We start from the raw sequence: 26,743 nt of genomic DNA, 5'->3' as shown, positions 1-26,743 counted from the left end.
TGGTTCAGCTGCTGGGTCTCTGCACTCTGTCACAAGGGTGGGAAAGATGCTTGTAAAGCTGATGTGTTCTGTGCCGTGGCCAGTGGGTTGGGTTTGGTGCTTTATAAAGCAATTGCAGTTTGCTTATTTCATTTATTTATTTGTTTTGTATTCCCAGTGCACACAGGGGCCTTAATCACAGACCAGGACCCACAGTGCTGGGCACTGTACGAATACAGAACAAAAAGATGGCCCCTGTCCCAAGAGGCCTACAATCAAAGTATAAGGCAAGAGACAAAAATTAGCGCCCAATTATTCCCTTGTAATAGGAGATAAACAGGCTGAGAGCTCAGACCTAATGTGAGTGGAATGAGTTTTCCTTGGTAAGATGATGAGGTTTCATGTAAAGTTTTATTTTCTCCTCCCATTCACACATTCTTAGGACAATTTTAGTAAGAAAATAGCACCTACAAATTAGATTTCCACACTTCAGCCCAAATCAGCCTCTGATGGACTCTGCTGGTTCTGTGGCTGCTGTGACAGGGAGCAGTTCTCGCCACGGCTGAGGCAGCTGGAGTGGGGAGATTTGCAGCCAAGCTGGCAACTCTGTTTACCTTGGGGAAAATGCATCATGTTAGAAACTGTGTTAATTAACATGATATTAAACATCACTTAGCAGCTATGGTAGACAGAGACAGTGCCCTAGGGATAACCATGTCCAGCGGTGAGCGTTCTTGTTTACATTAAGGGGAAAATCATGTTGGTTAATATGATTTCTAACCTGATGCAATTTCCCAGTGCAGACAAGGCCTGTGTGTTTGTTATTAATAGGTGTTGCTGTCATCTCTCTCTCCTGAGAAACTCTGAAAAAGTGAGAGAACAATGAGGATTAGTTGGAGCATGTGTGTGATACAAATTGAAATGTTTTGTTCCTCACTGCTCTGAACAATGTTATTGTCCTTAAAGGGATGTGCTGAAAGGAACAATCCAGTTCTTCTATGGGGAATTCCAAGAGAGAGTTAAATCTATTGATAGCTGTCAGCTGACCTCCTGACTTCGGGCTCAGTTCTCTGAGTTAATCTTATAATATAACTTCAGGATTCTCTGTGTGGATGGTCGTCCTTGAATTCCTCGGAGGCTCTTTGACATTGAAGGTTGTGCCATAGATTATTTAACCCTCCTGGATTTGCAATAAGATCTTGGATCTGACGCAGAGGTTACATCAACTTCTGTCTAAATTAACCCACTGTCAATCTTGATACAGGTGTTCCTTGGATGGATAGTTTCACTATTAGACGTGGGCCTTGTTTACAATGGGGATTTTCCCCAATTACAACTACCAGTGTAGCTGCAGTAGCGCAAACCCCTACTGGAGGCAGGCAAAACCGCAATCTGCATGGGTGCAGCGTACTCTGATTTCACTCACCAGTTCAAATAATAGCATGTATAGTATTTTTGCTTGTCTGTATTAGGGTTTTGCACCTCTGGCTGAAATCTCCAGTATAGGCAAGGAAGGCCCTTTGGTTGGGGAGGGGCTATTATAAAAAGCAGTATCTGGTAGCTCAGCACAGGATTATTAATTGTACTTAAGAATCAGGTTACACCAGTGGAAAACTTGGCCCACAATCTCTTTTATTACAGCCTTAGTGTGGTGATCACAGAATCATAGAATATTAGGGTTGGAAGGGACCTCAGGAGGTCATCTAGTCCAATCCCCTGCTCAAAGCAGGACCAACCCCAACTAAATCATCCCAGCCAGGGCTTTGTCAAGCTGGGCCTTAAAAACCTCTAAGGATGGAGATTCCACCACCTCCCTAGGTAACCCATTCCAGTGCTTCACCACCCTCCTAGTGAAATAGTGTTTCCTAATATCCAACCTAGACCTCCCCCACTGCAAGAGACCTTTTGTTTCTTGTTCTGTCATCTGCCACCACTGAGAACAGCCTAGCTCCATCCTCTTCGGAACTCTTCAAGTAGTTGAAGGCTGTTATCAAATCCCCCCTCACTCTTCTCTTCTGCAGACTAAATAACCCCAGTTCCCTCAGCCTCTCCTCGTAAGTCATGTTTCCCAGCCCCCTAATCATTTTCATTGCCCTCTGCTGGACTCTTTCCAATTTGTCCACATCTCTTCTGTAGTGGGGGGACCAAAACTGGACGCAGTACTCCAGGTGTGGCTTCACCAGTGCCGAATAGAGGGGAATGATCACTTCCCTCGATGTGTTGGCAATGCTCCAACTAATGCAGCCCAATATGCCGTTGGCCTTCTTGGCAACGAGGGCACACTGCTGACTCAGATCCAGCTTCTCATCCACTGTAATCCCCAGGTCCTTTTCTGCCAAACTGCTGCTTACTCTGAAGTGACTCTCCAAAGAGAGCATTGCATGTTTCCCTGTTTCTTGTCTCATTGGCTCTAGAACAAAGTTTGCTCAATTTACAAGCTAAAAGATGTTTAGTTTTCTTTTAAGTGCCAGCACTGCCAAGTCAAAGCCTGCTCTGCTGGTGATGACCTGCCGTCAGAACTCTTAACAGTTCCACTGCCATTGCACAAGTAACAGTAGAGACCTGTGCGCTCTCCTTGACCAGCATCAGCTTTTTACCAGAGACAAAAGTCATGGAAACTTGTTCTGGTCATTTAAAGTTGCAGACGAGATTCTGAATACATCCAGAGGAGCAGCGTCATTTAAATCAGTATGGTTTTGTAAGCTCTTTGGGGGCAGGGATTGCGGTTTTGTATGTGACGTAGTACCTCACACAATGGGACCCTGGATTTTCAGACCACAAGAGACCATTAAATATCGCATGCCATTCTTTTTACCCAGATACCTCTATGTTGAGCCCAAAGATTTTAGTTCTACTAAAGTGTTTCAGACCCTGGGAGACAGGCAGAGAACAGGAGAGATCAAGGTGCCACCAAATGCCTGAGGCCTCTGCAGTGGGAGGGAATTGATTAGGTGTGATCTGCCTGGTTATCCCAGCTGGCAATCTTTGGCCCATGCTATAGAGGAAGGTGACCCCTACTCCCCCCAAGGTATCTGCCAGTCTGACCTGGGGGTAAATGGACAGATTTGGATTCGGGAAGGCATTGGTTTGACCCTAAACATGTGATAACGACATGCCAGCTAGGCATCTAGACAGAGGATTCTCTGTACCAAATCAGAGCTCTGGTCAACCCTGTCCGGTCTCCCATCTCCAGCTCTGGCCAATCTCTCATGCTTCTGAGGAAGGTGAAGAGAAACAAACCCAGAATACAGCTGGCTAATTGTGCTTCAGGAAAAAACCTTCTTTCCTGATCCCTGCAGGATGAAGCCATGGTCTTTAAGCAGAGCTGCAAACATTATGAGCATGTTAAGGGCAATGCAGGCAATTCTGTTCTCCCCGTGGCCCATGAAGGAAGGCAGTGAACAGGAGGATTCATAGATTCCAAAGCCAGAAAGAACCCTCATGACCATTCAGCTTGAGGGCCTCCCTCCCCACTTACTCTTTACTCTAGCTTCTTGGAGAAATTCTATCTTTTAGAAAGATTTCTAATCTTGCCTTAAAGGCTCCAAGCAATTGGGACTCCACCACCTCCCCTGGTAAGCTGTTTCAGTGTCTAATCACCCTCCCTGCTAGGAAACTGCATCTTATTACAAGGTTGAATTTGTCCAACTTCAACGTTCAGACACTGGACCTTGCTATGCCTTCTTTAGCAAGGTTGGAAAGCCCCCCACCGTCAGCTCTCTTGTCCATGTGTCAGTACCTGTACACAGTGATCATGTCACCTCTCAGCCTTCTCTTTGATAAGCTGAATAAGTTGAGCTCCTTAAGCCTTACACTGTAGGGCTTGTTTTCCAGTCCCCGGATAATTTTTGTGGCCCTCCTTCTTGAAGCGTGGACACCAGAACTTGACACAGTATCCTAGTAGCAGTTTTACTAATGTAGTGTACAGAGTCAAGATCATGTCTCTTCCTCTACTTGATATTTCCCTTCTTACACATCCAGGGATTGCATTAGCCCTTTTTGCCCCAGCCTTGCACAGAGAGTTCATGTTGAGGTGATTATCTATGATAATCCCTAAGTCCTTCTTGAAGTCACCGCTTCCCAAGAGAGAGGCGTAGTCCACACTACAAAGTTAGGTCGACATGTCACCTTGCATCGACTCAAATTTGTCTCCTGTCAGCGTAAGTGCCCAGTAAAACCACCTCCCTGAATGGCACAGAGCTATGGTCGACGCAGTGGGAGTGTAGACACTTCATGACCTTTGTCACCATAACGATCCTCTCACAGCTGTTCCACAATGTCAGACAGTGACTGCTCTGGTCACAATTGTGAACTCCACGGCCCAGAGGTCACGGACACCAGGAGCCCTCTCTCTTCCCATTTAAAAACTCTGTGAATTTTTGAAATGCCTTTTTCTGATTGCCCAGCTTGGTGAGCACAGCTAGCAGCTCTTCCTTGTTTGTGTGCAATTGCCCGGCCAGCCATGCCGGTTACAGGCTGTAGCCATGCTCCGGTCTGGAGAAGACAGGAGGTGTGGGATCTCCTAGGTGTGTGAGGAGAAGAGGCTGTGCAGGTGCGAGTATGGAGCAGTTGTAGAAACATGTTTCAGAGTAGCAGCCGTGTTAGTCTGTATTCGCAAAAAGAACAAGAGGACTTATGGCACCTTAGAGACTAACCAATTTATTTGAGCATGAGCTTTCGTGAGCTACATCTGATGAAGTGAGCTGTAGCTCACGAAAGCTTATGCTCAAATAAATTGGTTAGTCTCTAAGGTGCCCCAAGTCCTCCTTTTCTTTTTGTAGAAACATGGACATCTATGAGCAGATTGCATGGGGGAGGCAGGTGAAGGGGTATGACAGGGCTCAGCAGCAGTGCCATGTGAAAGCAAAGGAACTGCAGCAGGCGTACCAGGAGCAGTAGCATAGCTAGGGGGGCAGCAGCTGCTCCCCCACTGAGCACAAGCGGTGCCTTGTCAATGTCTTGGCGCCTTTTAAATTTTCCCCTGTTGAGGGAACAGGGGGCGCGATCAAAAGAAAAGGCGGCAGCCGCTGAGGCGCTTTTACTCACCAGGCGGCGCTCCGGGTCTTCGGCGGCACCTCGGCGGCAGGACCGTCAGTGCCGCCGAAGACACCCGGAGTGAGTGAGGGCCGGCTGCCGGAGCGCCGCCGGGTGAGTAAAAGCGTCGCAGCAGGTGGTGCCTTTTTTTGGATCGCTCCCCGTTCCCTCCAGCTGGCTACGCGGCTGACCAGGAAGTCAGGGAAGCCAACAGTCGATCTGGTACTGAGCCACAGACCTCCTGGGTTTCTGACGAGTTGCATGCCATACTTGGTGCAGACCCCACCAACACCCCGCAGAGCGCCATGGATTCCTCTGAGGAGCCTGACAGGCAGAGCCCTGCTGTGAACAGCGAGGAGGAGGAGGAGGATGGGGGAACATGTGACCAGGAGATCCAACTATGCTGTGAGCCAGGATCTGTTTGAGACTCCACCACAGTCTAGCCAGTCCCAGCGGGCGAGCCCGATGCAAGGGAAGGAACCTTGGGTAAGTGTGTGAATGCATTGTCCATTACAGTGTTTAAATGTACAGTTGGCTCCTGACCCCAACTTACCAGAACACAGGGTTCAACTTTTATTTAATTTGTTCCTAGTTAAAGAGGTAGCAGTACAACAAATAGAAGAAGAATTTTCTGCATTTGGTTGCCAGCAGTGTTAGGCCGGGGGGAGGACATGTGGAACAGTTTGTTTATGTGCACAGGGATGTCCCTTGAATCCTCCTGAGAGATCGCAATGAAACTTTTATGGAGGTATTCTGCTCCTCTCCCGAAGGGATGGCAGCCTTGTTTCTTCCGCTGTGGTAGGACACTTTCCCACGCCACTCCGTGAAGACTTCAGCAAGCACCGTTGCAGTAAGCAGGCTAGTGGCCTGTGGGCCTGGGGGGCTTCAGGACACCATCAGCAGCTGTGTTCTCTGAGCCTTTGTTACCCTCAGGAAGGAGAAATTGACTAAAATCACAGTGCTGTGCTGAGGTGCTCCAAAGCTGTAGTGTCAATAAGCATGTCTCGTTTAAAACTTCAGGGGAGCAAGGCAAGGGAGTTCAGAAACTTAACTTTCGCTTTCTGCTGTGACTATAAATATGATTCTTCTGCCTGCTTTATCTATAGCTGCTGACGTTGTGGCCTTGAGGGGGTGCCACCTCCACAGCCGTGGAATGCCTGACCATGACACGGAGGAGAAAGAAGAGGACTTGGGAGATGTTCAGTAAGATCCTGCAAGCAAGTGCTGCATCAGACCGTGAGCACATGGCACGGAGGATGAATGTTATAGACACTATGGAGAAAGAAAGAAAGTTGACGGGAGAAAGCCCCAGAAGGAAAAGGAGAGGAAGATGTACCTGGACATGATAGGGCTTCTTCAGCAGTAAACACAGATGCTGCAGACTCTTATTGACCAGCAGGTGGTTCAGAAAGCAGGAGCTCACTTCTCTTTGCAGTCAATGGAAAACTCAATTGTAGCATTTCCTCCCCCCCCCCCCCGAAATTTCTTCATGACATCAGGGGCGGCATCCCTTCCACGCCACACAGGGGGACCATAAGGACAGCTTCACATAAACTGACCTGTGAGAGCCATGGGTGCTATATGTGTCGCCAAAATGCTCTGAAATGGACATGAATGTTCTTTCCTCTTGTTAAATTCTGTCCTGTTAATTTGTTTCAAACATTTTTTATTTGCTTTTAATTACACAGATGTTTTTTGCACTGGTTTCATTATTCAATAAAATTCTATTTTTTGAAAAATAACTCATCTTTATTACTTCATAACATAAACTGTAGGATGCCGAGCAGAAGTGAAAGCACACATTTGTTGTTGTCCAGTGTGATAGAACTCATAGGATCTGTGACATACACAGTGTAATAATGATAAATGTACAGCAAGCAGTGCACAATGAATAGGTGCAGTGACAGTGTTATATTCATAGATGGGGTGCTCAGTGCACACAGTCCCTAACAGGCCCCAAAATTTCAGGGCCAGGTTGAGCATTGTCTAGCACACCACATTACTGTGGCTGACTGTTGAAGTGGTATTTCAAGGCTTCCCTCAGCTGCATAGCTCCACCTTGGCACTATTAGTCCTTCTAATAGTCCTTGTGTCTGGCTGTTCAAACTCAGCAGACAGCCACTCCACCTCCACGCTGGTGGCAGCTTTTCCCCTTTGTCTCACAGATATTATGTAGGACACAGCAGACAGCTGTAAACAATGGGATGTTTTTTTTTTCACTGAGATCCAATCTTGTGAGTAAACAACACCAGCATCCCTTCTATCGAGGAAAAACACATTCACCCATCATTCTGCACCTGCTGAACTGGTAGTTGAATCTTTCCTTGGTGCTGTCGAGGTGGCCGGTGTATGGCTTCATGAGCCAGGGGAGCAAGGGGTAGGCTGAGTCCCCCCATATCACTACTGGCATTTCAACATCGCTAATGGAAATCTGCTGCTTGGGAATGAATGTCCCTGCTTGCATCTTTCTGAACAGTCATATACTTTTAAAAATGAGAGCATCATGCACCTCCCCTGACCAGCCAACTTTGATGTCAGTGAAGCTCCCTGGTGATCCACCAGCAGTTGCATAACCAGAGAAAAGCAGGCCTTTCTGTTGGTGTACTCTGTGGGCAAGATGTGCTGGTGCCAAAATAGGCATCTACATGCCACCTAGTACGCTACTGCAGTTCGGGAACGCCATTGCTGCAGATCCATCCACTATGTCCTGCATGTTGCCAGGAGTCAGTCCTGCATAGCAGGAGATGATGACTGGCCCACACACTTCTATGACAATGGCCCCCATGGTGGATTTTCCAACTTCCAAATGATTTCCCACTGACTGGTAGCAATCTGGCTTTGCTACCTTCCACAGTGTGATTGCCACTTGCTTCTCCACTGTCAGCGCAGTTCTCATTCTGGTCTCCCTGCACTGGAGGGCTGGGGCAAGCTCAGCATGCAGGTCCAGAAATGTGGCCTTGCGCATCTGAAAGTTCTGCAGCAACTGCTTGACATCCCAAGCCTGCATTATGATGCAATCCCACCAGTGAGTACTCGTTTCTCGGGCCCAAAAGTGGCACTCCACTCTATGCAGCTGCTCTGTGAATGCCTCCAGCAATCTTGAATTGGTTTTTGCTATGTCTTACAGCAATCTGTCCTCCAAAAAAATTGTCACTTTCCCTGTGGCTGCAGTTCTTGCAGCTCTGCAAATACCGGAAGATCATTCAACTGTGTTTGCAATGCTTGTGACAACGGGATAGAGCTGTGTAGGCACCATGCTTCTGTCAGAGATGACAGACAGCAAGAGGTTCCGCGTGGGTCTGTGGGACTTGAGAAAAAAGGCACTAAAATTATGGGATATGAATAGTAATATGGGGTGGAGAAAGTTGCACGGTGAGAGCTTGACCCCTAGCTCCCAGTCATCCCTGTGCAACTCGTTTCTGCCGCATGGTGCATTGCAAAAATATCCCAAAAGACAGTGAGGCACATGATAACGAATTGCACATGGGATACCTACCCATGGTGCACCAGCATGTACATTGACACAGGCACTCCTGGTGAGTACGTGCTGTGTTGATGCAAGGAGCCAAGTATGTACATGTTTGAGCAATATACTAACTGTGGCGGCTGTATCCTGACAATACTTGCATTGACCACAATTTGTAGTGTAGACCTGGACAGAGTCTCCCTTCCTGTAGATAGAACCTGCAGTCTTTGTTCTCAGGTGTACTACTTTGTATTTGGCTGTATTAAAATGCATTTTGTTGGATTATGACCTCTTAACTAGGCAATTTGGATCACTCTGTAACAGTAAACCTGTCCTCCTCGTTATTTGCTACCCTAACAATCTGTGTCATCTGCAAACTTTACCAGTAAAGATTTGTTAACACTGTCTAATCATTGGTAAAAATATTAAATAGTATTGGCCCACGAGCCGATCCCTGGAGACCCTGCTAAAAACAGTTCTGGTCATTGATATCTCCAGATAGCAAGTACATTTTGAGATCTGTCAGTGACCCAGTTCTTAAATCCATTTGATACGTAATATGGGCCCTACTTTTTTTAAAATCAAAATGTGTCATGTGGTAACTAAATCAAGCCTTGGCAAAATCCAAGCATACTATATCCACACTGTTGCTTCTATCAACCAGACCTGTCACTCCCCTCTCCCCTATGTTTGTTTAATAAGACCTACCTTCCATGAAACCAAGCTGACTGGCATTAATTGTATTTTTAGCCTCTGCCCTCCAATTCTTTGTCGATAGCATCCCAAATTAACCATTCCATTCTTTTACCCAGGATTGACATTGGACTAATCAGCATATGATCACTCAGGGTTTTTTTAACACAGCTCAGCAATTTATCAAATGGGTGGCAACTAACTACGTTTAACGCAGGTTTTTTGGTTGTTTCTATCTGTCATGTAATAGAATGTTTGGGGGGGGTTTCGCCTGGAAATTGGTTTTTCCCTGATGTGACTTCGTAGGTGCATAATAGGCTTCAGTAAGATTTCTATTCCCACCCTGTTTTCTTGGCAGGATTCTAGTCGGTAACTATCACCTGCAAGCTCGATTTCCACACTTTTTGAGTCCAAATCAGCCTCTGGTGGAAACTGCAGGCCCTGTGGTGGGTGTGACAAGGAGTGATTTCCAGCCAAAATGAGGAAATCTGCAGCTGTGTGCCAGCCTGTGTGTGTGTGCTACTAATGAGAGTTGCTGTGATCTGTCTCTCCTGGGAGAATGTGAAAAGTGAGAGGACAGTGAGGCTTAGATGAAGCATGTGTGAGATGGCCTCTATTGGAAGACAGGATACTGGTCTAGATGGAACATTGGTCTGACCCAGTATGTCCATTCTTATGATACAAACTGAAACATTTTGTTGGTCAACCCTGCACAGTGTGGCTGTGCTGAAAATGAAAGGGCCACGCTGAAAAGAACAATCCTGTTCTTTAAACAAAGAGCCCCTTCCCTTCGACTGATTGCAAAATCACAGCCTAGATTCTAGCCATGGGTTTGAATGATTTCTTTCCAGAAATTTGCACAGGAAGATTAGCTTGTCTTAATGAATGGCAGAGTCAGGGTTGATTTAATGCAAGGAAAAACATTAATCTGAATCTGCTACTTATCAGACACCCCCAGTAGCCTTCACTAAATTAAGGTATTTGTCAAAATTTCCAACCCTGTCAACTGGCAGTGATGGAAAATGTTGCACCAAAGCCACATTTTCTATACTGCCTTGTACAGTCCTTGTCTGGCATCAGCGTTGATGAATGACATTCTCTCTCCAGCATTTCAGCTGGGAAAGGAAGCTGTGCAGATCTGTCTCTCATATTACTAGCAGTGGACATGTGGCAGCTGATAAGCTCTGAAGGAGTGCATCCACAAAGAAGAGAATGCGAGGTTAGCCTTCCTGGAAATGACCTCCTCCTTATCTGGCGAAACCTTGTCTATTCTCTCCCACCGCTGCCATCTGTGATAAGGTCTTTTGGGAAAATGCCAAGCTTCCAAAACAGCTGGAACTAGTCACTTGTAGTGAACATCTCTTACAGACCAGACACTCACATTAGCTTTTCCAAATAAGAAAGCGAAAAAAGCTGAAATCTACCATGTTGCTGCCTAAATTTTGATGACCTAATAAGGGAGGGTGTAGATGTAGCATGGTGCTAGAAATCAGGAGACTATCCCTGGCTCGGCCACTGACCTTGCTGCATAACCTTGGGCAAATCACTGCGTCTCTCTGTTTCCCCATGTGTTAAATGAGGATAGCTTCCTAGGAGTGTTGTGAGGTTCAGATGATGTATAATGCTTATTAAGCAGTTAACTAAGGGTGTAGGAACATAGCTATTTTTACCCTTCTCCCTACTGTGCACACTAGAAACTTCACAAATTAATGTCTGTCTCTGGATCCCATCTCTCCTGGGAATCCTGCCTCAGAGGATTTCAGCAATTCTCTCAGGCAGATATACACACTTAGCAACTCATCTAAGAAAAGAAGCAATCTTTCTCACTACGTTACAGTTACCATTGTTACTGTCAACATATGCCAGACCTACTGGTGTATCTCTCTCCTAGCATTCAAGAATGAACCAATCCTAGCCTGGCTTGCCAGTTGTGAGTATTGAGCAGTACCATATTGAAACAAGGCTTGCTGCACCCTTCGGTAAACTTTCTATCTTATCCTCTCTCCTCTAGCTGCCTATTGTACTGATTAGCAACCCAATTTCTAATGAGCCAAAACACTGAAAAACTGTCTGCACTAATTTTCCTCTCACTCCCTCGTGGAGCAACGTTCATTTCAAAAGTATAGTCAGATCAGTGCTTAAAAATCTTATGGCTAGAACAGGTGCTCCTGAAACAAGATGATAGAAGAACATGTGTTACTGCAGTAGCTTTGGTTGATTATGAATGTGACAAGTGCTGGATTTCCCCCCAAAACAGAGTGAACCAGAGATGAATATGCCAGGCAGCTACAATGTACTCAACAAAAGAGAGCCATATTGATAAAGGGAAGGGGGATGTTCTAGTGGTTAAACAATGGACTGGGACTCAGGAGACTGGGACCTTTGTCCTGGCTCTGGTGTTGACTTTGACTTCGTGGGCAAGTCACCTGAGGCCTGACTTTGAAAAGTGCGGGGCTTTTTGTAACCCCAGTTGATGTCCGTGGGAACCGCAGGTGCTCTGCACACCTGAAAATCAGGGTCTGGACCAAATTCACTTCTGATATAGAAGTCCCATGAAACCAATAGAGTTACACCTGAGGTCAGTTTGGTCTCTGCTGCCTCAGTTTCCTCATGGTAAAATGGGGATATATTTAACACAGGTTGTTGTGATGCCAAATAATCAATGTTTGCCAAGCACTTTGAGATTCTTGGAAGGTGCTGGAGAAGAAATATTACAACTGAAGTAACGTAAAGTGTTGTACCTGGGAACCCATGTAATGGAGACTTAATTGTAATAATAATTCCTCTTAGCGGCTGCCAAGAATCCCAAAGTGTTTGAGGCAGGGGTTGGGTGGTAAAGCACAGGACTGGGTAGGAACCCTGCCAGGGCAGGGAACAGCAGAGTAATCTCTGAGGTATTTTAACTTCCTATAAATTGCCCAGCTACTGGGTTGGCCTGGTTACAGTGCTCTCCGTAACTGCAGGCACACCTTGCTTGTGGGCGGTAGCTACATTGGACGAATTAATGTTGCCAAGTGACTGTTGTTGCCACAGTGATGGCTAAAAATTTTTTTTAAGAAAGTGGCAATCATAAGTCCTCCACCGTCCTTGGAGGCCAGATGAGTGAACTGTTCAGAGCAGAGCACCTGGGGGAAATGGTTAGCTCAAACGTGGAAAAGTACAATATCAGCTCTTGGATACCATGCTGCTGGGTGCTGTAGAAGCCCTGAGATAGCCCAAAAGATCGACATTCCATAACCTTGTTACTGCATACAATGACTGCCTCCCTTCAAGGTTTACTGGCTTGTCTCTGGAGCCCTGACTGAGTGGAGGGTTTGCGTGGTGCACATCTGGCTGAGGGGACAGTTACTGAGCGCTGGGTGTAGAGGAGAGTTCTGTGACCTTCTCAGTCATTCCTCCTTTCTTCCCATCCCAGACTCTGCCTTGGGAAGTTCAGAGACTGCTTGACACAAGATCTAGTCAGGCTGGGTTCACAGAGAGCTAGTGCTAAAATGCCCTGATCCTTCTGTTGCCAAAGGAGAGGTACAAAGAGCAAGTGTTCTTATATGTGAAGCAGTAGACAGTCCAGAAGGAGAGCCTGTCTCACCACAGGATGGGGAGCCAGACATGCCTAGATTCTAATCTGGGCTTTTACACACACGCTCTAGCTTTGGGCAAGTCATTTCACTTCTCTGGCGTCCCTAGCTGTAAGATAACAATGATACCACCTCGTTCCCTGGGGTGATGTGAGGACCCATTTAATTAGTGTGTTTTTAAGGGTCTGTGAACTTGAAAAGCCACAGAAGGGTTCAGTGTCTGGGTGTTGCTATTCCTGACTGTTCTTTGGGACTGTTTGCTGAAAACATGGGAAGCTAAATGTCCAGCGGTGTGTGAAACAGAATTGTCTGACTGAGTGGCTGTGCAAGATCCAGCTGGGTATTGGCTTTATTAGCATGTTTAGATGAGACTTTATCAAAGTAGGCCACAGATCCACTTGGGACTCCGCTGGCATCATTCTTCTGCAGCTGTTTACTTCTGTAAGATGATATTTCCCCCTCCTCCAGGGAGTCAGTCTGACCGCAGCAAAAGAGCGGGGACAGCTTGTGTTCTTGGAAGGCCTGAAATCCTGCTTTGACATCTTGTTTGGTGAGGAGCAGCGTGTGGGGCAGCCCAATCCCCTTCAGTTTATAAGGTAATGCTCTGGTGCTTTGGAAGAGGTACAGCCAGTAACTCTTGGGATTAGAAATGTTGCCACCTCTTGTGATGCTGAACTCTCAGTCTAGTTCCTGGTATGCCGCTGTCTGCATCACAAACTAGCACTAACTGGCCTCACCCTGCAGCAGTGAGGTGAAGGATTGGGACTGAACCCCCCCGCAGGGCAGAGACAACAGTAGCTGGGCAGTGGGTGTGTTAAATTTGCCCTGCAGCTGTCCAGGCCGTACCTGGTGTGTGGCTAAATAGAATGAGTTAGTCTCATGGGCTGCCAGTCCAGCAATTCTCACTGGCATTAAATTCACACTTGCACATGGAAATAAATCCAAACCCTGAAATACCCACACTGCTAAGATTATCCCTTCCCCCCTCTCTTCTGGCTGCTGAGAGAGGGACTGTGCTCCATCCCTCCCTCCACTGAAGACTAAGGGAGGGCATCCTCTCCTCTGTTCCTGCCTTCCTTGCACTCTCTAGTCTGTCAGTGAGCTGTAAAGGTGCATAGTGAATTACTGAGACTAACGAGCTAATTAGTGGGGAATCTTCCTCCTATCTGAAGCTCAGCTGTATAAGCCACCAGGGCAGCTAAGGACAGAGCCTTGCAGTAGGGATCTGCTATTACAGTTTCTGATGTATAACTCCAAAGGTCGGTTTCTGTAGACACTTGACTACACACTGCATTTGTCCCATTATATTAATTTAGAAGCAGACAAAATTACGGCAGTGGGACCCCCGACTAGCGTGGGTACAGTTATAGCTAGGGCCCTACCAAATTCACAGTCCATTTTGGCCAATTTCAGGGTCAGAGGATTTTAAAAATCATAAATGTCATGATTTCAGATATTGGAATCTGAAATGTCATGGTGTTGTCACTGTAGAGTCCTGACCCAACTCTGAAGGCAGCAGTGCAGAAGTAAGGGTGGCATGGTAGGCTATTGCTGCCCTGCTACCTGTGGGGCGCTGCCTTCAGAGCTGGGCGCCGGGCCAGCAGGCACTGCACTCCGGCCACCCAGCTCTGAAGGCAGTGCAGAGGTACGGGTGGCAATACTGTGAACTCCCCCAACCCTTTTTTGGGTCGGGACCCCCAGTTTGAGAAATGCTGGTCTCCCCGTGTGAAATCTGTATAGTATAGGGTAAAAGTACACAAAAGACCCGATTTCACAGGGGGAGACCAGATTTCACGGTCCATGACGCATTTTTCACGGCCTTGAATTTGGTAGGGCCCTAGTTATAGCTGTATAAAGGTGCATGTATCAGTGCAAAGCACATTTATGCAGGTATAACTGCATCCACATTAGATAGGCTGAACTGCTGTAACTGGCCGTGTCTACAGCGGAGCTGGAGATGTAACTTCCAGCACAGGTAGACCGACCCGCACTAGCTGTGACTGAGCGAGCATGCTAAAAGTAGTGGAGCGGAGGTTGCACTGGCAGCGGGATGGGCTATCCACCCCAAGTACAATCCCATCTGAAATTCTAGGCATGTACTCAGGGTGGCTAGCCCTTCTCACCACCCATTCAGCTGCAGCATCACTGGTGTTTTTATTGTGGGTGTGTCTACCTGAGATGGAAATTCCAGCTCCACTGTTGACATATCCCATATCTGCTTCTAGACCAATATCCCCACCCTTAGAGGTTTTTAAGAACAGGATGGTCTAGCTTTACTTGGTCCTGCCTCAGTGCAGGGGCCTAGATTTGATGACCTCTGGAGGGTCCTTTCTAGCCCTACATTGCGGCGATTCTGTGCTGTAGCTAATGCAGTACAAAAACCATGTTGAGACCAGGCCAAGTGAGAATCTCCTGTTTCTCTTTCCAGCGAAGATGGCTCCAACCTGAAAACCATGTATGAGTTTGTCCGGACATCCCTGATGGCCTCTGGTAGCGATTCCTGGAAATGCCCCGTGTTGCTGGTGGATGATCTCAGCGTCCTGCTCAGCCTGGGTGTGAGGCCGGTTGATGTTTTGGATTTCATCCATTACTGCAGAGTTGCAGTGTGTTCCCAGTTACAGGTACTGCTGCGTCTCTCCTTGTAGTGTTCTCAAAGTTCAGTGCCTTTACGGCCTGGCTCGCTAGGTGGTGCTCTTCCCTCTGAGTCAGTGCTGCTGAGCAGGGGTGACCAGGCACCGTGCTCTGTGGGGATGGGCAGAGTTCCTGACTTCTTGTGGCCATTAAAGATCCTGTGGTGCTCCCTGTGTGGGTGGGGCTTTCCCCTTTAGGATCCTGACCAGATTCTAACTCAGGTAGTTACATGCTATCTACCCAAATTCCCTCCGCCGTTTCAATTCAGTCTAGACAAAGATATTTCAGAGAGCCCGTCTCCGTAGTATTTAAGTGCCAGGATGCAGCTATGTGATACAGTGTTCATATCCTGTCCTAAAGTGCGGTGTAGTGTTGCTGTGTGCTGTTAAACATTTGCCATGTCCCACCCCAGAGGTGTTTGCATTTCAGTAGTCAGTCAGTAAAGTGATGAGTAACCCTTCTTCCTCCTAGGGATATTGAGGCGTAACAAATTAACAGCTGTAAAGTGCTTTGAGTTACTTGGATGGAAGGAGGAGAAGTTTCTATTCTCTTCATTTGGTAATCTGTCTCTTATGACAGGAGTGAGGTGTCCTGTGCTGAAGCTCCTTGGTATTTTTTGACACAGCAGGACCCTCAAGTAAACGAAGCCCTGCTTTGTCACTGACCAGACAGTGGGAGGAAGGGGAAAAACTCCTATACATCTGATTTTTAAAGGGATAGTAGTCTTCTGATGGAAAGAATGGATTCACTAGGTGAAAGGGCCAGTTGAGAGCAGAATGTGAAAGAGGAAAACTTGAGGATGGAGATTGGGGGAAAGAAAAACCCACACCCATTGCTTTTTAAACAAGTCAACTTTGTAATCACCGAACGGCACCGTTGCCCCCTGTGCCCACTAAGGAGAAGGGCTGGTTCTGTTACAGCTGGCTCAGCTTCCCTGGAGTAAACTGTTTCACTTTAATTGGGGAAAAAAATATGTACAGCTTGCAATCAGGAATTTAATAGTTTAAGAATGAAGTTATAACACCAAAGGCAGTTGGAGCATAGTCCAAATTTCTCTCCTTTTATATACACACCCAGTGTATCATCAAAGGAAAATGCAGAGTTTTAACAGTGTATTCCCAGGGACCAGAACATTCAGGATCTTTGATCACTGCTCCAGAGCCATTATTTGGCTAGTCCTGAAAGCGTCTGTGCTGATCCCTTCAGATATAATTTCAACAACTGGTCTCTCACATGCTGTTAGCCAGCATGGAATTTTCTGTATCTACATTACTTTCAAACTGGGTATCAAGGGTATAAAGATTGATTCCCAGAGCTAGTGTTTCTTGAGCAAATAGCTCCTCAGTTCACTGCAAAATTCAAGTGGTGGGGGGAGAAAGCAAGATATTAATCAGAACAAGGTGATTTTAATGGTCTGATATCGAGTGACTTTTCAGAACAGACTTAATTTTTAGTTCTGGTTATTAGTGGTCTATTGGACTTCAGATCCACCACTGCTCCCTCAGTTTAGCAGGGCTTTTTAATTATTAGTGAACCTAGCAAGTGCCAGATCACGGACAATTGTCACTGTCAATTCCAGGATAACTCCCATTGATTGGGATGGGAATGGAACAACCACTTGCACAGTTCTGAAATGTTACCCCAAGTCATGCATGCTGTTTTTTGAGTGTGTGTGAATACAATCAACTTCAGAAGTTCTCCTTATTTGTGTACAAGTAACTCCTGAGAGTATTGCTGCTGAAAGAATCTTAAAATACCAAATCCACCTTTTACTGTCTATGCAGTGCTTTCCCCTTCTCCCCCGATTTCCTATAGCTTGGATCACAAAAATAGACTAGTCAGCATCACCTTTTTATTCTCTTGCTGGCTGCTAATGCTACAATGTGTGAGATGAAAATGGTGCCAGTGAATGTCTGCTTGTTTGGAATACTGTTTGCAAAGTAATTTAAAAATAAATAAATAATAGAAATATTTTTATTTCTGTACAAGGTAGTTTTTTTTTCTTTTGGAAAACTTTAAATTTGGGCCAGAATTTGACTTGACTTTAAATATTCAGTGGGCTGAGACAAAGACTCTCATGATATATTTTTAATGGAACTAGTTTTGGATTTTATAAAACTTGTTTCTTTTCTTTCACCAAATCAAACATTGGACATAATCCCCCAGGCAATGCCCCCTTCAGCTAGTTCTCTATTAGATGGTTCTTTAAGGTATAGCTCACAGAGTAGATGTCTGCTTGGCCAGACAGATCAGTTTAACTAACATTGACTGATTTGTAACAAAGGTTTGACGTATTTTTAGACTGGAGAGTTATATATAAGCTTGGTTATTCTCCCACTTGGCTCTGATTGAGAACCCAGATTGACGCAGATACCATGAAGCTAAGTGGCGAAGTAGCTTAGTTCGCAATGTGTTCGTGTGAATCCACGTCTCTGATCTCCTCTCATAATCCAGAATTGATTGTCAATGAGTCATTAATTCCCGCGTGACACTTTCTGTTCCAGGGGAACATAGTGGTGCTAGTGCACAGCAGTGATGATTCAGAAGATGAGGAGAATGACCTGGTTGTGAATTCCCTCTGTCACCAGAGCAACTTGATCCTTTGGGCAGAGGGGCTGGCTACTGGCTTCTGTAAAGATGTTCATGGACAGGTAAATCTTGCGGAAGCATTTTCCCTGCTCCCATTGCTGTCCTGAGACATGGTAACTTATTATATTCACCAATAATGCCTGGCTAGAGCCTCAGGTGCAGCCAGGGTATGTTTCATGCAGTTCAGGGGGTGAGGTGCAAATGGGATTTTAAGCCCCCTTTGTAGCTCCTGATGCAAGCACCAGTCTGACCCCAGCATAATTCAGAGCAACCTTAGGACTAACTTATTCCCTGCTGCCCCCAGCAGCCAAGGATGCTAGAGCACTGTGGCATTGTAATTACATTCCCTTTTCTCAGCCGCACCTCCTGGGGGCTTCCAGTGGGGATGACAGAGAGACACTGCACCTGCTCTTGGTCACCTGGGGCTTCTCCCTATGTTGGGGGAATCAGTGTAGTGGTACAAAGCACTGCAGAGTGGCGTAAAGCAGCCAGAGCAGGGTTAGGATCTGGCCTGTGGACTTTGCAAATGGCAGAAGTATGAAGTGAAGTCCATGTTTTTGTGCATCTAGTGCTGATGAAAGGGGCTGGACAGACAGCCCTGGAGACTGAAGTTCTTTACATAGAACAGCTGCAACACAGGCTGCACTAGTGCAAGCTTGTGCCCTGACACTAAGGTGATGGGTGTGCTATAAATATGGAGAAGCTTCTCCAGACTCCCATTCAGTCAGTCTCATCCATGACCTGGCTGGATCCCCGCTGCGGGAGAGAGAGCACTTCAGTCTTGAGGGCCCATTTGCTGCCTGGCCTCTCTGCCAAGCCTGCCACCAAGAAGGAGGTTTAGTGCTTGTTAAGATGGCTGCACAGGGCTTTCCAAAACGGCAGTGTCGAATCCTCCAGCCAGGTCAGTTCTGGATGTTAAAGGTATTTTAACATAAATACCACATCACCTGCTCAGGCCTTTCCCTTGGAGGGAGGATGCTGTGATTGCAGCCACAAGGAAGCAGCTTCTCACTCTTTCCCTTTCCTTTGCAGTTAAAGATCATTCAGAAGGGGTCATCCGAGCTGAAAGCAGAGAGGAATCTCTTCCGAATCTACCAGTATAAAATTCAGGACAAGAATGTCACATTTTTTGCCAGGGGAATGTCAGTAGCTGTGTTGTGAATTCCAAGGCACAATTCAGTGCAGGACTTGAGGCCAAGGGGAAAGTGGTGCTTGATACCTGGGAAAAAACAGGAGATGCCAGCAATACAGCCTGGGTATTTTTTCAGCAGTTTCCAGGGCCAATCCAGTAAATGTGGTGTGAGCAGGATTTGCATTGGCACTAAGTAGCATTTAAAACCCAGTCCTGCAGGGAACTCTGTGCAGGTGGAGGGATCTGCATGAGCTGAGCTTATTGCAGGTTCGGGGCCTGAATCAGTTCCCCTCCCTTTACTGTCCAGCAGCATTCCACTGTAGTATACAAAGGGTTCGAATTGCAAAGAAGAGCAAAATGTAATGAATTTTAAGTATAACTAATAAACAGGCAGCTGCCATCTCGATAGTCTGATACAGCTTATTATTGTTCATTTATTTGAAAAAAAAAGTAGGCCTAGTCCATCAAGATTGCAGTTCCGTTGTGCTAGGCACTATATAAATAGTGAGAGACACTACCTGCCCTGAAATGCTTAAAAACATAAGAGCGGCCATACTGGGTCAGACCAAAGATCCATCTAGGCCAGTATCCTGTCTTCTGATAGTGGCCAATGCCAGGTGCCCCAGAGCGAATGAACAGAACAGGTCATCATCAAGTGATCCATCCCCTGTTGTCTATTCCCAGCTTCTGGCAAACAGAGGCTAGGGACATCATCCCTGCCCAGCCTGGCTAATAGCTATTAATGGACCTATCCTCCTTGAATGTATCTAGTTCTTTCTTGAACCCTGTTATAGTCTTAGCCTTCACAACATCCTCTGGCAAAGAGTTCCACAGATTAATTGTGCATTGTATGAAGAAATACTTCCTTTTGTTTGGTTTAAGCCTGCTGCCTATTAATTTCATTTAGTGACCCCTAGTTCTTGTGTCATGAGGGGTAAATAACACTTCCCTATATACTTTCTCCGTATCAGTCATGAGTTTATAGACCTCCGTCATATCTCCCCTCAGTTGTCTCTTTTCCAAGCTGAAAAGTCCCAATCTTCTTAATCTCTCCTCACACAGAAGCCATTCCATACCCCTAATCATTTTTGTTGTCCTTTTTGAATCTTTTCAGATTTCTATATCTTTTTAGAGATGGGGAGACCACATCTGCACGCAGTATTCAAGATGTGAGCACACCATGGATTTATATAGAGGCAATATGATATTTTCTGTCTTATTATCTATCCTTTTCTTAATTAGTCCAATTAGACAAGACAGAAGGTAGGAGTGAAGGAATCAGTGCTAGCATTGGAAAGGCCTGGCAATCAAAGTTTAAAAATTCTAGAACTTATTTTAAACGGGGTTAAGAGTTGGTTTAATCACTGAAACATACCAAATGAGACAGCAGCTACAGGTGATCTGCACAGGGAAAAAATAGCCCGGTGCTCCTCTTCTGACTGTGTGTCTGTAGAAGGCCTGACAGGGCTTTATTATGGTTTTTTTCTTCTTCTTTATTCTAGAAATACAGATCCCACTCTTTGTTTGTCTTGTCTATTTAGAGTGCAACCTCTGGAGGGCATCTCTCTTGCTGTGTATTATGTACAGAGCCTAGCACAATGGATGTGCAGTCCCAGTTGACGCATGGAATACAATCCATTACTGACAATTGTGATATACTAGCAGCTTCTAATCTGTGTGTCTGAGAAAACCCTACTGAGAGATCATAATCAGAGTTTAATTTAAAAAAAAATTACATGCATTAAGTGACAAGTATCATTACTCAGCTGAGCTTTTTCTGGAGACTTCCATCTTTGTGGCAATGGGAAGGAGCTTAAATAAGAAGCTTCAGGGTGAGAGGGAGAAATGTTGGCACTCTCATCAGGCTCTGGCCAAATTTCTTTAGATTACCTGGATGTTTCTGCTAAATGACCAGAAGTGAAAGAGTTAACTTTGTGGTAGTTTAAATCTTCTTCATTGGGCTTCAGAGTTACTATTGCACTGAGATGAAAGGAGGGAGGAGAGAAGGGTCACACTTCTGGCTAAATCTCTCAACTTCAGGCTTTCAGTGCTGTTGTGTCTGAGTCTTGTCTACGTGGCCTAGTTCACGTTAATTAAGGTGCAAATTAGGTACCTTTTAGTTCTCACTGGCAGGATCTACGCAGGGCAGTTACAGTGCAATGCTTTAGCGTGTACTGCAGTTCAGACCCCTGTAGACTGCATTGTGGGGCCCAGTGGCCAAGCCCTCTGCTGCCTTAGGTAGATCACTGCAATGGGTCACAGTCGGAAGATTTTCTTTCCAGCCAGATGGGCCAGAATTGGAATTTTATTTTTAAATAAAAACTTGAAACCTGCAAAGATTGATGTGGTCACCAGAGAGGTACTGGTACAGCATGCCACAGTATACCATCTCACTGTGAGCCATGCACCAATGCAGTTCATAGCCAAAATCATATCACACCCAACATACGTAAATTATAGGGCTAGGATATGAGTTTAAAAACCGTCAAGCAGGCATGTAAAAAACCCAAAGCATGTCTTGTACCTGAGCAGGGGTGTAGTAATTCTTGTCTTGGTGTTAGATTTTAGCTGTGCAGAGTTTTCTTTAGGGCAGGTAAAAATGTTGTGCTCCGTGCCCAAGTGGGCCCATCAAGATATTGGGAATGTTCTCCATTGAATACTAAATTATGGTATTTTGCTGTTCAGTTTGACCTTTATCTCCAGCCTCCTTAATTGGCTGAGTTTGCGAGGCCCTGCACTCAGCTTGATGGCATTTCTAGGTTTTCTGTTTGGATGTAACACAATAACCTTTTGAACACTGTGTCCAATCAATTCCAAATGGTCAGGGAATGTTCTAAATCTCAATGGATAGGACTATGAACCCACAGAACAATGAGTTCCCATGTCCTTAAAGGAGCCATATCTCAGAATTTGTTTTTCACTGGAAATGTTCCCATTAACTGGAAGCCATAGTGCTTGCAGCCAGGCCTCCTCAGGCCTTGATTTTGAAAGGCTGGGCTAGGTCAGTATTTGGATGGGAAACCTCTAGGGAAATGTAGGTAGTGTTGATTCAGTAGGTGGCACTCTTTTGAATCAGCCCTAAACCAGTATTGCAGCGAGGGTGGCCACTCCCACATCCCCAGAACATTGGACACTCCAGTACTTCCGGGAGCAGCATGAGCCTGCCCCCACTTGTGTGACCCCAGCTCCATCGGTGTGACCTCACACGCATGGTGCGTACGAGGTTGCTCTGGTGGGGATTGGGTGTCATGCTCTTCACAATGGTGTCCCCTGCCCATGATAGCAGACGAAAGCACATGCAGTTTTGCCTCAGTACTGGAGAGAGGGAAATCATTTAAAAACTGGACAAATAGCCTGCCTAGTCGCAGCACTGGGGTCCTGTGTGCGCTGCTGGAAGTGTTGTCTTTCAAGTCCTGACCACATGTGGTGGTTAAAGATCCCATGTAACTTTTTGCAACAATAGGAGTATTAATTAACCCCAGTCTTGGCCACATGTTAACTTCAGTCAGGGTAATTGCATTCTGCCTCTCTACGTCCCCCCCCAGAATTTCAATTGGATAATGACATTTGAAGTATGTCTACAAAAATGACAAGTATTTAAAACAAGACACTATTTAAAGCACTTGCTAGCAGTGGCAAACCTGTAGCAATGTTATAAAAGATGCCACATCCCTGGATTAGGGGAACTCCCTGAGCGAAGGCATAAAATAATTTAAGCCACGGGAAACTGCAGGATATAGAGGTTAGTGCTGTGTGTAATGTGGAATATTTTAGCCTCAGCTGACGAGATGGGAAAAAATGTGCCTCAAAAGAGCATTGGAGAGGTACATGGTACCTTTTCGATTCCATCTTTTCCCTCCAATTTGTCCTTCTTTGCTTCAATCTTCTTTCCTCTGCTTCTCTCTCCTCCACCAGTCCTTGGCCTTCTTTCTCTTCCCCGTGTCTAACACCATCCTTTCATTGTCTCTGTTCATTGTCTTGTGCAGGTAGGGCACAGGAATTCCTTTGTTTTCCATGTGTGGCTTATATAGGGCTTCTGCTGCTGCCTCTGCGAGATGTTCTTATGGGACCTGCATGACCTAAGTTATCTGATGTTGGCTGAACTCCAACCCTACTCTCACTCCAGTGGCACCAAATTTGTACAGAAAAGATGTCTTACTTTTAATAACAGGTTCAAAGACAGCTAAATTGCAAGAAGCTGGCACTATTTCCTGACAGATCATTGGGCAGCCGCACTTTGCAATGACCTCCTGCACAGAGGCCTGGGAGGTCACAGTGACATAGTTGCATTGTGCTACAGCAGACCTGAGCTATGAGCTGGTTCCTTGCAGGCACCATGTGCGAGTGTGACCTCCTGCAATGTTCTCATAATGCCTTATTAGTTCAGCTTGTCTCTCACAACTGTAACCTCATCTCCCAGAATGACCTCCACAGTGTGAGACGAAAAGTCAGACCCTACCTCCATTAGATGAGTTCCAGTTAAGGCCCTACTCCTGCATACATTTAAAAACACAAGATCGGGGTCTGAGGGCTTGGCTACACTTGTGAGGTACAGCGCAATAAAGGAGCCCTGGGCTCACTAGCTCACTTCCCGTCCACACTGGCAAGGCACGTAGAGCGCTCTGACTCCGTGGCTACAGCGCTGCTGGTTCTCCACCTCCACGAGTGGAATGTTTGCTGCGCCAGTGTGAACAGGGTGTTGCTTTACTGCACTCTGATCAGCCTCCGGAAACATAATCCCCTTAAGTGAAGTGGCCACTCTTGTCGTTCTGCAGGAATGTGGAAATGCCCTTTCAAAGCTCCGTTTAGGAGAAGCCAGCTGCTTATCAGCTCTGAGAAAAAGCCAACATTTACTGTTTGCTTTGAGTGAGGGCGGGGGCAGTAGCTTCTGGAGAAGCTGAAAGATGGTCTGCGCCCTAATGCACTACAATGGTAACCTGGGGAAACAGATACAGCTGGGCTAACAGGGTTACTCATCAACACAGGCCACGCCAGCTACCATAATGCACTGCTCCCAACGCCGCTGCAAATGTGGCCATGCCAGTGCGCTGTCAGATGTCAGTGTGGACAGACTGCAGCGCTTTCCCTACTGCACTCTCCAAAGGCGGGTTTAAATCACAGCACTCTACATCTGCAAGTGTAGCCATGCCCTGAGAGAGTCCCTTCATTCCATCTTGCTGCCTTCCCTGCATGAAACTAGCTTCCCTCCATGGAGTAGCAGTAGGTGTCAGGGCTGACATCCCCTGAAGCTGGATGGGGCATTTCCTGGAGGTATCCTTGGGCCTACAGCCCCATAGCAAGTCATAGTGGGAAGTCTGTCTTTACACCCATGAGGCTCTGGAAACTTTTTCTCTTTTTGTAATGGTAGTTTAAATTCTGCAGAAACTAACATGGACACTGTAGCATCACAAAGTACCACCCTTGCCTAGACTATACCTTACCTGCCCATAGCTGACAATAATGGCAAATTGAAAACCCTCATATTTCTCTTGGTGCTGACCCGGGCCGCTCTCTGATTTCTCTGACAGCAGTGGGGGAACACTGAAATGTGTGTGTATGTATGTATATATATATATACATATATATAAAAATTAGGAAATAATATTCCCCTAAGTAATATATGTGACCTTATTATTTATCATTGCTGCTAGTGGGAATGGTTCTGTTCCTCCTAGATTGTATTTAGCCTCCCCTTTGTGCCCACACCCATCGCACCCATGGCTGCAGCACTACTTGCAAAGACTGAGAGCCTGGAGGCCATCCTGTGACACTTAGAACAGCTTGAGGTTAGGCACTGACCTAGTCCCTGACAGTATATGGAGTATTACTATATGTTGACCTAAGCTGGCCTGGCATGGATCTTTAGACTTCAACCAGCTGCAGCAGCATGGCATGATGAGCTGTCCTGACCTGGTCTCTGTACCTGTCATGATGTGGTACTGCACCACATCCTCACCTGATTTGTGACATCAGACTTGTACAGCACTATGTGGCAATGCAAGTAACTCAGCCCTGGTGCTGCGTGGCTTACCTTCCTGATCCTGCCACTGCACAGTTTCCAGCTCCCAGGGCCACATGGTATCCCATCCCTGACTGCAGTGCCATCTCAGCCCATCCCTGTTCCCGGTGCCAGCCCGCATCCCAACGTGTAGCGGACCCCAGTGCCATCTGGCCCCTGCCCCTGCTGCCACGGGCTGTCCTATCCCGGGCGCTGTGTGGTGTCCTGTCCTTCAGGCTGCAAGGTACCCCCGAGCCTGGTGTGGAGGGGCATCTGGCCCCTGTGCCGCGTGGCATCCCGTCTCTGTCAGCAGCCAGAGGTTGCCCCTTGCCTGTTCCTAACCCTGGCTACAGCAGCATCCAGGCCCCAGGCGGGGTTCGAGCCTGGCCCTATTGCCTCCGCACAACCCCATGCTATGCAGTGCCCAGCCTGGGGCGGGGGGGGGGGGGAGCCGGGCCCGGCCTTAGCCTTGGCCAGCTGCGGGGGGGGGGGGAGCAGACTCGGGGCTCTGTCTTGGCCCACAGCCCCCCCCCATGGCCTGACCCTGTCTTGGCCCACAGCCGCCCCCCCCCATGGCCTGACCCTGTCTTGGCCCACAGCCCCCCCATCATGGCCTGACCCTGTCTTGGCCCACAGCCGCCCCCCCCCCCATGGCCTTACCCTGTCTTGGCCCACAGCCGCCCCCCATGGCCTGACCCTGTCTTGGCCCACAGCCGCCCCCCTCCATGGCCTGACCCTGTCTTGGCCCACAGCCCCCCCATCATGGCCTGACCCTGTCTTGGCCCACAGCCGCCCCCCCCCATGGCCTGACCCTGTCTTGGCCCACAGCCGCCCCCCCCCCCATGGCCTGACCCTGTCTTGGCCCACAGCCCCCCCATCATGGCCTGACCCTGTCTTGGCCCACAGCCGCCCCCCTCCATGGCCTGACCCTGTCTTGGCCCACAGCCGCCCCCCTCCATGGCCTGACCCTGTCTTGGCCCACAGCCGCCCCCCCCCCCATGGCCTGACCCTGTCTTGGCCCACAGCCCCCCCATCATGGCCTGACCCTGTCTTGGCCCACAGCCGCCCCCCTCCATGGCCTGACCCTGTCTTGGCCCACAGCCGCCCCCCCCCCCCATGGCCTGACCCTGTCTTGGCCCACAGCCCCCCCATCATGGCCTGACCCTGTCTTGGCCCACAGCCGCCCCCCCCCCATGGCCTGACCCTGTCTTGGCCCACAGCCCCCCCATCATGGCCTGACCCTGTCTTGGCCCACAGCCGCCCCCCCCCGCATGGCCTGACCCTGTCTTGGCCCACAGCCGCCCCCCTCCATGGCCTGACCCTGTCTTGGCCCACAGCCGCCCCCCCCCCATGGCCTGACCCTGTCTTGGCCCACAGCCGCCCCCCCCCATGGCCTGACCCTGTCTTGGCCCACAGCCGCCCCCCCCCCATGGCCTGACCCTGTCTTGGCCCACAGCCGCCCCCCCCCGCATGGCCTGACCCTGTCTTGGCCCACAGCCGCCCCCCCCGCATGGCCTGACCCTGTCTTGGCCCACAGCCGCCCCCCACCCATGGCCTGACCCTGTCTTGGCCCACAGCCGCCCCCCCCATGGCCTGACCCTGTCTTGGCCCACAGCCCCCCCATCATGGCCTGACCCTGTCTTGGC

General features: G+C 47.6%; 1 protein-coding gene across 5 annotated transcripts in view; it reads left to right on the top strand.

Annotated features, from left to right (window-relative positions):
• Nucleotides 1–19,513, top strand: part of ELP6 (elongator acetyltransferase complex subunit 6) — a 39,025-nt gene extending 19,512 nt beyond the window's left edge. For all 5 annotated transcript variants that reach the window (XM_073334919.1, XM_073334916.1, XM_073334920.1 and 2 more), the window contains 4 exons: nucleotides 13,216–13,343; nucleotides 15,176–15,368; nucleotides 17,883–18,029; nucleotides 19,000–19,513. In XM_073334919.1, the coding sequence (XP_073191020.1) occupies nucleotides 13,216–13,343; nucleotides 15,176–15,368; nucleotides 17,883–18,029; nucleotides 19,000–19,128 (597 nt within the window). In that variant the 3' untranslated portion in view covers nucleotides 19,129–19,513. The remainder of the gene's footprint in view (nucleotides 1–13,215; nucleotides 13,344–15,175; nucleotides 15,369–17,882; nucleotides 18,030–18,999) is intronic.
• Nucleotides 19,514–26,743: the final 7,230 nt, after the last annotated feature.

Source organism: Lepidochelys kempii, chromosome 2 (genome assembly GCF_965140285.1).
Source record: "Lepidochelys kempii isolate rLepKem1 chromosome 2, rLepKem1.hap1, whole genome shotgun sequence".
Lineage (NCBI taxonomy): Eukaryota > Metazoa > Chordata > Testudines > Cheloniidae > Lepidochelys > Lepidochelys kempii.
The sequence above is the reverse complement of the archived record's forward strand: the minus strand, read 5'-3'. Positions and strand labels throughout refer to the sequence as shown.